This window comes from Antrostomus carolinensis, unplaced genomic scaffold (genome assembly GCF_000700745.2).
Source record: "Antrostomus carolinensis isolate BGI_N321 unplaced genomic scaffold, ASM70074v2 scaffold22637, whole genome shotgun sequence".
Lineage (NCBI taxonomy): Eukaryota > Metazoa > Chordata > Aves > Caprimulgiformes > Caprimulgidae > Antrostomus > Antrostomus carolinensis.
Window position 1 is genome coordinate 1 of NW_010328352.1, and position 11,172 is coordinate 11,172.

At 35.6% G+C, this 11,172-nt stretch overlaps 1 protein-coding gene across 3 annotated transcripts; it reads left to right on the forward strand.

Moving 5' to 3' along the window:
• Positions 1–380: 380 nt before the first annotated feature.
• Positions 381–8,799, forward strand: LOC104528272 (DTW motif tRNA-uridine aminocarboxypropyltransferase 1). 3 transcript variants are annotated; one of them, XM_029086016.1, is made up of 6 exons: positions 1,589–1,606; positions 1,960–2,241; positions 3,381–3,524; positions 4,797–5,070; positions 8,225–8,450; positions 8,721–8,799. In XM_029086016.1, the coding sequence occupies exons 1-6, from the start codon at positions 1,589–1,591 to the stop codon at positions 8,797–8,799; spliced, it is 1,023 nt and encodes a 340-aa protein (XP_028941849.1). The 3 variants fall into 3 exon arrangements, with proteins under 3 accessions (XP_028941848.1, XP_010170531.1, XP_028941849.1); XM_029086015.1 differs by lacking the exons at positions 1,589–1,606; positions 8,721–8,799 and adding an exon at positions 381–456 and having other exon boundaries at positions 1,937–2,241; positions 8,225–8,510; XM_010172229.2 differs by lacking the exons at positions 1,589–1,606; positions 8,721–8,799 and adding an exon at positions 1,179–1,286 and having other exon boundaries at positions 8,225–8,510.
• Positions 8,800–11,172: the final 2,373 nt, after the last annotated feature.

The window sequence follows — 11,172 nt, forward strand, 5'->3', positions numbered from 1 at the left end:
AGCGCTCGGCGGGCGTCTCGGCCGCAGCCGAGGGGGCAGACGGCAGTAACCGAGCGGAGCGTGCTTCCCGGCACCTCACCGGCCTCACCCCAACCCTCTGTCATCTCCCGACACGTTGGAGGGGTCGGGATGGGGAGGGTACCCTCCCGCATCTGGGTTGTGGAGATTAGGTGGAGATGGAATTGTTATTTACAGTCTTAAAATATTCGGTCCGAATCGAGATTTGGATCTTTTAAGTTGTGTAACTTTATCACTGTCTTTTTTTTTTTTTTTTTAAGTATACTGTACGTACTGCCTTAGTTTTGCAAACAGCTCTCATTTTGAGACCACGGAGGCTTTCCTGTGCCCTTAGAGCAACATATCTCTTGTCAGGATCAATAATGAAAGTGCTCCGGGGTGTCACAGCCCAACAGCGCGGTGCCACGAGACCTTACGCTGAGAAGAGTCAGTTTGCAGGCGGGGAATGCATGTCCAATTCCAGGGCCTCTCGGCCTCTTCGCTTCTTGAGGAGACTTGATAATAGCGCGGGTTAGTCTGAGATGTCGGGTACATTTGCTTTCTCTCAGAGATGTTTAAAAGCAAATTGCACTATAAAATTTGTACACACATTAGATTTTGTGTTTATTTGAATGGACATCCCTGACCTTTCAAAAGCTAGAGCTTGTCAGCGGGGGTGGGGAAGGTATCATAGCATGCATGAGTATTTAATTTTACCAGAAAGTAACAACTAATTTTTCTGGGATTAATTTTAAATTTTTATTGGAAAGTTAGACATGTGTTTTGGTTTTGTTATTTTTTCAATTAAATTACACTTGCTTTTATTTAAACACTTAATTTTGGATCACAGCTCAGGAATTATTGTTTGTTTGTTTTTGTTAAACATGACTGTCCTGTTACATCATTTCACGAGCGTGATGCCTGACATGAAAAAGTAAACCTAAATTAGCTGAAAGTAAATACTGATAATGACTTTTTTCATTCTAAGTGGTGCAGCACGGAGTGCACAGGACAGTCTGTAACTACTGCAGGCTGTGTAGGCTCCTGGCTGGGGGCTGCTTTGATCACCAGACAGGAGCTCGAGTGATCTAGTCAGAAAGGTTTCACTGAAACTGTGACTGTGAACCTCTGCACACAGCAATACCAATTCTCTCTGGACCAGGCATGGGCATACAGTCATGTTTCTCATTCATTATTCACAGTACACAGTGAAAATTTTATGCCAGCTGCAGAGGGTGAGACAACATCTGTCCTGAAGAAAGCCTGAAAGAAAAACCCAACCCATCAGTGTTATTAAATAAATACAAACTTGTAGAATGAGTCTAGACTGTATCAGTACTTACTACATGATACACAGAACACTAAAGCCATGTTTTAGCTCTTAAAGACTAATTTTTCAGCCTCAAGCCTTGCTCCTGCAAGATTTCTTGTATCTCACAAAGTTATGTCGGGGATTTCATTCAAGTAGTTTGGTTTGCCCACACACAGTAAACTTCAGGATAGAGATCTAAATTTGTACAATTAACTTTTCTCTTATGGATTTCTGTCCTGTGAACATTTAATTAATTGTCAGTAGTCATGCTGAAGACTAATGGGACTGCTCATCCAGGTAAATAGTGTCTACCAATGTTTTCTCAAGCTTTTAGACACTGAACCTACCAATAGAAAAAATATAATTCTGCAGGAGTTAAGTGAGTAGGATAACTTATCTTGGTAAAATGATGACTGTGCCCATATGTGCATTAAGGATACAGAACTCAAGTTCGTTCTAGCTGTTTATCTCATGCTCTTCTGAAATCTGTTTGGAGTTCTTGGTGCTGTAACAACTGAATCAGACTACTTTATTATTCTTTCTGTTACAGGAAATACTTCCTTTTTGGTAAATACAGAATAATTTCCAATAAATTGGTTCATAGTATATTGGTTTTTTATTTAACAGCTACAACATATTTTCTGTTTCAGCTAACCATGTCTTTAAATTCATCGACACTTTTAAATGAAGAAAACTCTCAAGGACCAAAAAGAAATACTGAATGTTTGGAAAGTCCAGAATTGCAGACTCCATCATCACTTCAAGATAACCCACTTCAACAATTACAGTTAGCATCACAGGAAGTACTTGAAAAGGCAAAAAAGAGTGGGAGATCAAAATGCCCCCGATGCAGTAGTTCAAGGATGTTTTATTGTTATACATGCTTTGTTCCTGTTGAAACTGTCCCTACCAAAGAAATTCCGACTGTGAAGGTTAATATTTCTTATGGATTTTTTTTTTATAATATTCTTGTGCCTTTTAGTCACTGGGAACAGAGAACACACAGTCTGTCTGTGACCATTTCGTTAATGATTCATTCTTTATGACATTAATCTATAAGGCAGCTCTAAGTATGAACTACAGTTACATGAAATTATTGTCCTTATTTGAGGAATGACATTTACAAACACTGACAATGTTCCAGTCCTTACATAAACATTTATGTATCTAACAGCTGAGAAGTCACTCAGCTTCCCATACAAATGACTATGTTTTCATTTAGTTCTTAAAAGTTTATTTACAGTGCTTTTTACCTTCATTCTTCAGTTTCTAAGAACTCTGGCCACAACAGAGTATATTGTGAACAAAAATTATGATTTTTCTGTAACTAAGAGTGAATCTTACATACAATATGAGCTAAAAGGCATTCCTAAATGTCATGGTTGTATAATTCATATACCTGCTCTTAAAATATTGCTAAAGAATAAAAAGTGTAACGTCCTTCAGCTAAAATACTTGGAGAAACCATCAAAGAGGACTGAGAGATGCTTTGCAAACTCACCTAGGAACTAAAATGCATTTTGACTCTGTGTACTTTGAAAGCATCATTATAATATTTTAGAAGAACTTTAAAAATTTGACCTAGTGATTTAGGTGTATTGTCATTGGAATGGCCATTTTTGCCATAGGGGGAGTAGCTCATACAGATATTCGTGTTTAGGACCATCGTATTGTTCAAATTAAGACCACATCTTATTTACCTTATTGATACTATTTCTAGAGGTTTTACCACACTACTGCTGCAGCATTGCAAATTGCATTCCTTGCATACTTAGGTATTTACATGAACTGAGAGAATGTAACAGGTGCTTCTTGTCACAGAATCATAGAATGGCTTGGGTTGGAAGGGACCTTAAAGATCATCTAGTTTCAACCCCCCTGCCATCATCTCTAGTTTAATTCTAAACCTATTAAAACAAAAACATTAGCACAAATTGTCAAATCTCTCGTAATTACATGCCCACAGAGATTTCTCCTGGATTTTGCATAAATTTTTGTACAAATTTTTGAACCTGTACATATGATCATAAATGCTGCTTACTTCTTTTTTTCCCTTTCTTTTTTGCTGCAGTTACCTTTGAAGATTGACATTATTAAACACCCAAATGAAACAGATGGCAAAAGCACTGCTGTACACGCTAAGCTCCTGGCACCTGATGATGTTACAATTTATAAATACCCTTGCATTCCAGAATATGAAGAAAAAAGACATGAAGTAAGACATTATATATACACAGCAGGGCTTTGTGCTGGGTTGATGCAGAGGTATCCTCTGTACTTCCTCTTGCAGCGGTACTGCACTCCCCTGGGAGGGAGCAGGGGAAAGCACTCTTCTGTTAATCCACTCCATCTTGCAGGCTCTCAAAGCTTGGGCCTACAGATGTACAGTGGTTATGGATTGTTCTCCAAAGTTTAGAAAACCTGTAGCACTATCTAATCACCTTGAATTTCCTATGTTCACCACCTTAGATAATGGATAATTTGTTTCATTGTGTACCCTCAGTATTTTGCCCAAACATATGAGAATAATCGATTTACAGCAAGTTATACAGCAGTTAGGTGTTGTGCTCGTCATAGTCAGCAGCTGCATTTAAACTTCCTTAAAACTTCTAACATTCACTGTTACAGAAAAAACCTACTGAAAGGCAACTGGTACCTGTAATGATCCACACAGAGCCTGAAAAAATGAGCTATGAACTTGGATTTATGTGCTCATTTAAAGGGTGTGATTAATCTGAGATTTAATATTTGCACATTTGATGCCATAATTAACACTTTCGTTAGTGTTTGACTACATGAAGAAGAGGATAATATAAGTCAGATATCACTTTCTTCAAGGAAAGTATAGATGGCAGAGAGGCAGGAAGCTGAAAAAAAGCAGAAGGAGCCATTGGGAAGGCACGCAAAAGTGGGAAGAGAACGCAGTGACTTTGTATTGTCCAGGCTTTCCAAGTCACAGGTGCTGAATGGTGCAATAAGCTACTGAAAAAATACTAAGTAAGGCCAGTACTGGTCATCTCCATGCAAGATCTTTGTGGGACCTGCAACAGGCACAATGGCAAAAGAGATTTCTTCTGATCTAAAACTTGTGAATGAGACTAAAAGCTATTCGTTACAGCCTTACTGCACCATATACTGTAGTGACAAGTGAAATTTGAATTTCCTCAGGGCTGACACCATTGTCTTGGAAAAAAACCAAACAAAACAAAACTTTTTTTAAAAATTTTTTTACAAAAGTATGAAGAGTGGGTAGTAGATGCATGGAGGTGACATTTAAATATCTCTAAAGTATCTTTATTCATTATTTTAACATAGTCTTTTATCCTTTTAGACAATAGAATGGTTTTTTAAGAGATACTCTTTCATCTTCTGATTTAAATGTTTGTGAAAACACAAATGAAACAATTGAATGAAATTGAAATGAAGCAATTCCTGGTGTTTTATTAGATTTTGCTGACACTCAGATTTCTTTCTTTTCTTCATTTAGATAGCGCTTATATTTCCTGGCCCCAATTCAGTTTCAGTAAAAGATATTGCTTTCCATCTCCAAAAATATGCTAAGAAAGGTGTTCATGGTAATGATGATGACTGTTCTGGAGAGCCACTTCTTAAGCAAGCAAAAATAGAACCTAAAGAAGAAAATAGCCTAAATGAATGCATCTCAAGCAACAGGAGCGAAGGTGCTAGACTGAAGAAAATAATATTTATTGACAGTACCTGGAATCAAACTAACAAAATAATAACTGATGAACGACTTCAAGGTAAAAAAAAAAGTTGATATTGAGATGTTATTGCTACAGAAATTAAGGGAAATATATGTCGATATAAGAGACTTGAGCGTGATAGAAGTGTATACCTAACCCTTTATCTTAGTAAACAGCCCATTTCAGTGCTGTATATATATATAACTGCTTACTAGTGCCTGCTTTGCACTGGACCCTACAATGAATTTCACAGACTTCTTACATGCAAGATTAATGTTGCCTTGCTGTCTAGTCAGTTTATTAAAGAATCCCACATGTTAGTATAATGTATTAGCTAATTAAAATCCTGTTACTAAGTATTTAGTTTAACACAAAACATACTCTATCAAATAAATTACTGTATTACTGTAAAGATTAGAATAATTGCATGTTCTAAGTTACTGTAAAGCATTTGGAACTTATTTTAAAAGGATGGATTTAAGAAAAGTAACAGGCAGCCAGGGGAACTGAAGGTTTCTGTGGAAGCTTATACAATACAGCAGTCAAAGTCATGACTGTTGTTACTTCGGAGCACCTAAAGAATGGTTTCCAGTTATCCCATGTGAATGGTGATCTGGTGGACTCTTGCTTCCTTTTCTTGAACTTAATCTTTATTCCAGCTGTATTCCAAGCTGCTGTTTCTCTTAGCACCTTTCAGGATTGCTGGAAAGTGTGATTAGTGTCATGCAAGCAAGTCTCTTATCCACACCCAGGGGAGAATTTTACCCCTCATACAGCAGGTACAGCAGTGTGCACCACCCGTGCATTCATTGCTTTCCTCAGTGCCTGTCATAAAGAACATAAGTTGCATAACTACTCCTTTTAGAGATTGCAATTTTGCCTTCCAAGATGAATGGGGCAGAGTTTCTTTAGGCATAAACTGATTAAATTTTTATGTTGTACACACATGAAAAAAGAGAACTGTTGCCATTTTTCAGTTCAATTACAAATTAAGTCATCATCCAACAAAATATTCCTCATATATTAAGAGTTCAAAAAGGAGTGTTCACAATTCAAAAGAAAAAGTAATTGGTTTACTTATTGAGAAAGATGAAGTTACAAGAAATACTGGATGCAAACATTAACAAAGCCAAGCAAGTGTAAAGAAAACCCTTGTGTATTATAAGCCTGCACTATCTATAGAGTAAATCTAGCTAATTGTACCTGCAAGAGAAAGCAAATGAGTACATCAGTCTTAAAAACACCAGCAACCTAGAAAACTGGAACAAAAAATACTTCTGTATTTTGGAGAAGTGGTGTAATGTGTCTTTAGAAAGCAAAACTAAATCAGTTGCGTTAAAGACAGGAAATATTTAAAAGTTGGTAATATCTAGGATTGTTTACTTCATTAAAAGTGATCACTAGATCAGAATGGAAACACTTGCCTCTAGTGCTGATGATTACTTTCTCATACAAATAAAGAAGTTAATTGGCAACATCAACATAATTGTTAAAGAAATAGATTGCTTCTGAATTTTTTCTTATAAGTTCGATCCACTTTGTATTAGCCAAAGGTCTTAATATATGAGCTTATACATTCTCTCCATCAAGGCTGAATCATACATCTACTTTACTAGTTGGGTATTCTTAAAAGTTTCTGTGCTTGCTTTTATTTCTACAAGAGAATGGTAGCCTTTGCCTATGCACAGCTAGGATATTGGAGAGCAGTAAGTTGATGTTCTCTGAGGCAAACTGTCCTTTTCTCATGCTTTCATCTTCTTCCCTCAAAATCACATGCAGGGGTGTGATAAATAGAAAGTGGATGTTAAAAAGGCAAAACCAATATATTGATTTCCTTAGTATTGTAAGCTTTCATATGAACAATCAGTATTTGCAATAAAACATTGCCTTTGGCTGTACAGATACAGATGATAGAAACATGCTCAGTAAACTGTAACCCTTAATGCAGTTTCCTATTACTATCTTGAGTACACGTGTACGATTATTAGAGGTAATAATTAGACTACATTATTTTGATGTTTCAGTTCCAAAATGCCAACAAGAACTTTTAGATTCAGCAATGGAATCTCCTGTTCAGTTTTTAAAAAATTGCTGTAGGAGAGATTTCTTCTGCTATGCAAGATATTGTACATTAACTGCAAAGTAAACAACTAATCCATCTTGCAATTACACTAGAAATAATTAAACGTAGTTTGAAGGTAAAAAGTATAGAATTACAAGTGCTGGGCTATAGGCCATTGTGCTCCTGAATTTGGACGTTACTAGAATTCCTCTGTCCAAAACTTCCAAGCAATTCTTAAACCATATTGCTATTTATACCATTACTTGTACTAAACCATCCTATGATGCACACTTAGTATCCGATTTTAACATTTAGAAAAGGATAATTTTACAACTTGATCCTGGTATTATTGACAGGTGTATATGCTATTCTTTATAATCCAGTTGTCCATCCTGTTTACTAAGTGATTACACATTAAGGTGGTTTTAATTTAGAGAACAAAAAATAATCAAGATACATGTTTAAAATTAATCTGAATAATAAAACAGTCACAGAGACTCTAGTAGATAAAAGATTTTCATATGCCATACAAAGACCCAATTTCTTTCTTTCATCTCAGGTGGAAATGCTTTTAGTTTCTAATAAAATTAATGACCAGATGCCATCATACTTACTCCTGAGTAATCACAGTGAGATTACAGTTACTTAACAAGCGTAAATGAAAAGTATCTGGCTCTAAGCAAATACTCCTCAGAGTTCAGCAAAACTAACAGTCTGAGGAATTCTGTTTTACACTTGAAAGGTACTAGCTTTGCAAAAGATTAAGTTTATTAATCATTTTATGAATATTGCTGAGTCTTTATAGGTGTGGGTTTCACTCTTCTCACCTCAGGAGACCCTGTGGTTTACTGAGGGCTGTGGGGCTGTATGAATGAAAGGACAACCTATGAAGTTTTAATTACAAATCTGGGGACTGTAACCTGCAATTTCCAGCACTTTCTCATCACATTTCAAAGTGGTCCACAAATGAGGATAAAAATTATTGCCTCCATTTTACAGGTGAAAAATGGGGATACAGGAAGAGGAATTATTTGCATGTGGGCATCTAGCAGGCTAGCAGCAAAGTCAGAAAACAAAACTAAAGGATCCCTTTGGCATCCCTTCCACCAATTCACAGTGTCTAATTTATGCCACCTTTTTTCTTGACAGGGTTGCTGCAAATTGAGCTGAAGACAAGGAAAACTTGCTTTTGGCGTCATCAGAAGGGAAAGCCAGATACATACCTTTCCACAATAGAAGCAATTTATTATTTCCTTGTGGACTATCATCAGGAGATTTTGAAAGAGAACTACAAAGGACAATATGATAATCTGCTTTTTTTCTTTTCATTTATGTACACATTGATTAAAAATGCCAAGTGTTGTGCAGGAAGAGAGTAAGATGTTTGCCTATAGGTAAGCAACACTACATTGTATTTTCTTTCTTTTGTAATGATAAATTGCAGAAACAACTATTTTTATCTAACTGAAATCTGGAAAGAGACTGTACTCTTAATAATGGCTATAGTGTTTGTCCAAAAGTAAGCTGCAGAGCTCATGTCCTGCACTCTTGAGGTTGTAGAACTACTCAGATTAACAGTCTGATTAGAATTACTTACTTGAAAACAGTTATGCTTTGCTAAATATTGCTGTGTTTGAATCTACAGACCAGGTGTGCTCATCAGAATGAGAGTATTTCCCGAGATGGGAATAGGAGGACTTGGCCCTTCTTTTCATAAGGAGTGATCTCTCTACCTGTAAAAAGGAATTAGCATACTAGTTTATTATTATTATTATTATTATTATTATTCATCCTTTGTTTCAGGTTTTTTCTTTGTGTTTTACCCAGTAATACTGATTGCACTTTCATGACATCAAAAACTTAGTGAAACTATAGGATGATATTTAATTGAAGAGGTACCAATACAAAATTAAAGACCACAATAAGTGAATAGAATATAAATTATATACTTTCAAGATTAATTCTGGAAAATTTTCCTAGTAATAGAACAGAGCAGTCTCTTTAAGCATCATGATACAGTGCATGATTTCTATAGTACCATTCACATATTAAGTGATTAGTTATATTAAGATTAGTCTCAACTTCTTGGATAATTTTAGACCTCTTCAAGCAAATTAACACAGTTAAATGTTTATTATTATATTACTGTTTTTGGGAACACTGACTTAAATGTCACTATGGCGTATCATAGACAGTAAAATTTTGTAGATGCCACATGTATTCTAAGCAGCAGAAAGTGCTCGTTGCACTGTAGGAGTTGTCTGAAAATGTAAACCTTTTTGCAAGACCTAAGACAAAGTAATTTGCAGGGACAAGATATAGGGAAGATGCTGGTTCCAACTATCACATTTCTGACAAAGCTTCCTTAAATTAGGCAGACTGACTCTGCTGTGTTTTTTCTTTTGCAGTAATAGTGCAAATTTGAACAGCATAAATAAGACTTTGTCTATGCTGATGAAATTTTTGCTGGTATGTATAGCACTGCTGGCAGAATCATCACATGTGAATGTAATTATAAAGCTTTTCTTTGCCAAACTGTATCAGTATAGCTAATGCTGGCAGAGGTAATAAACCTCAGCTATATCTTTACAAGCAGAGTTATATGAATATATTCTTATCATACTAGGATGCTCTGCCAGAAAAAAAATCACATTGGTGAAAATTATAATCTTAAGGTAGAAAAAAAAGTTTAATTAGATGTAAGATGGATAAATATTTCTGAATACTGTCAGAAGTGTGTTACTTAAGAAAAAAATGAATCTTGAAGTAATACGGATTGAAAAATGATAATAGATTATTTTTTAAACAAAAATGTCAATGTTTTTGTTGCATGTTTCCCTCAACAAATCTGGCTAAATTATCACCTGTAGCATACTCTCCATGAGGGCACCCTCACACCCTGGGGAACACACAAACAGTACCTTGAAAAATACTTCAAGCAAATCATTTTAAGCTTACACTGCAATCCATACAGGCTAAACAGCTGATTTGTACTATGTTTTCTAATGCTTCAAGATACTGAAATCAAAGTTAATATTGCTTAAAACACAAAATACAAGTACACTCTCTCTGCAAGTCATACTTTCAGATTGGTATGCTTATCTGCACAAGTGAATGCATATTAAAATGCATTTCAGTGGACAACCAAAGCACATCTCCTCCATTCGCAAAAATAGATGCTCGTTAAATTACATGAGTGCGCATGAAGTGTGTGTGAACTATAACAGCACCACAAGAAACACAGGCTTAAAGTCAGAATGAGAAAGATTGTTTTTAAATATACATATATAATGGCACAGCTGTTAAGTATATTGTGAGTTCATGTGCCAGGCAATGAGAAAAATCAGCAGTCATGTCTCAGTGCTATTGAAACAACACATTTCTTATTCATTTGGTTCTTAATGCTATTGAGAGGTTATTTTGGCTTTTTACAATGATTAATGCCATTTCCTTTGGTATGAATTTTGATAGTCTTTTGACATTTCCATCTGTTCTTGCATTTCTTAAACAAAGATTGCTGTAATAATTAAAAAAAAAAAATCACACAAGTATAATAGCTTGAGAAGCAAACTTTCACCCACTTTAAACAAACAAAAATAAAATGAACCCACTGACCTAATGTTTTACAAGAACCAGAAAGAAAAATCAAGGGGGGGGAAAGGGGAGTTAACTTCCAAAACATATTTCCCTGAAAACATGTTTTTTTATTTAAGAAGCAGAGGTCAGATAAAAGCTTATATAAGCTGTTCTTTGTTACTTTTGGAAAATAGTTTCGTAAGGTTAAAAATGGTTTCCAAATTTAAGTTTTGTGTACCTTACTTTATTTGAAAAATGGGAATTAAGAACCTATTCCAGAAGTAAATTATTTTTAATTCTCATGTGAAATCAATGTACAGAAATCTGGATCACTGTGTCCAGTAACTGGGTTCAGATTCTTTTTCTTCCAGTGCAACCTCAGTGCAATGCAAGAGTCATTCTTAAACCAAATGACAGAGGCACATCTAACAGCCTTAATTAATTATGGCCTGTTGATATTCCTGTAGTAACCTTTTATGAGGGCAGAAAGGAGGTTATTGTCACTTCTGCTGCAGATCTGT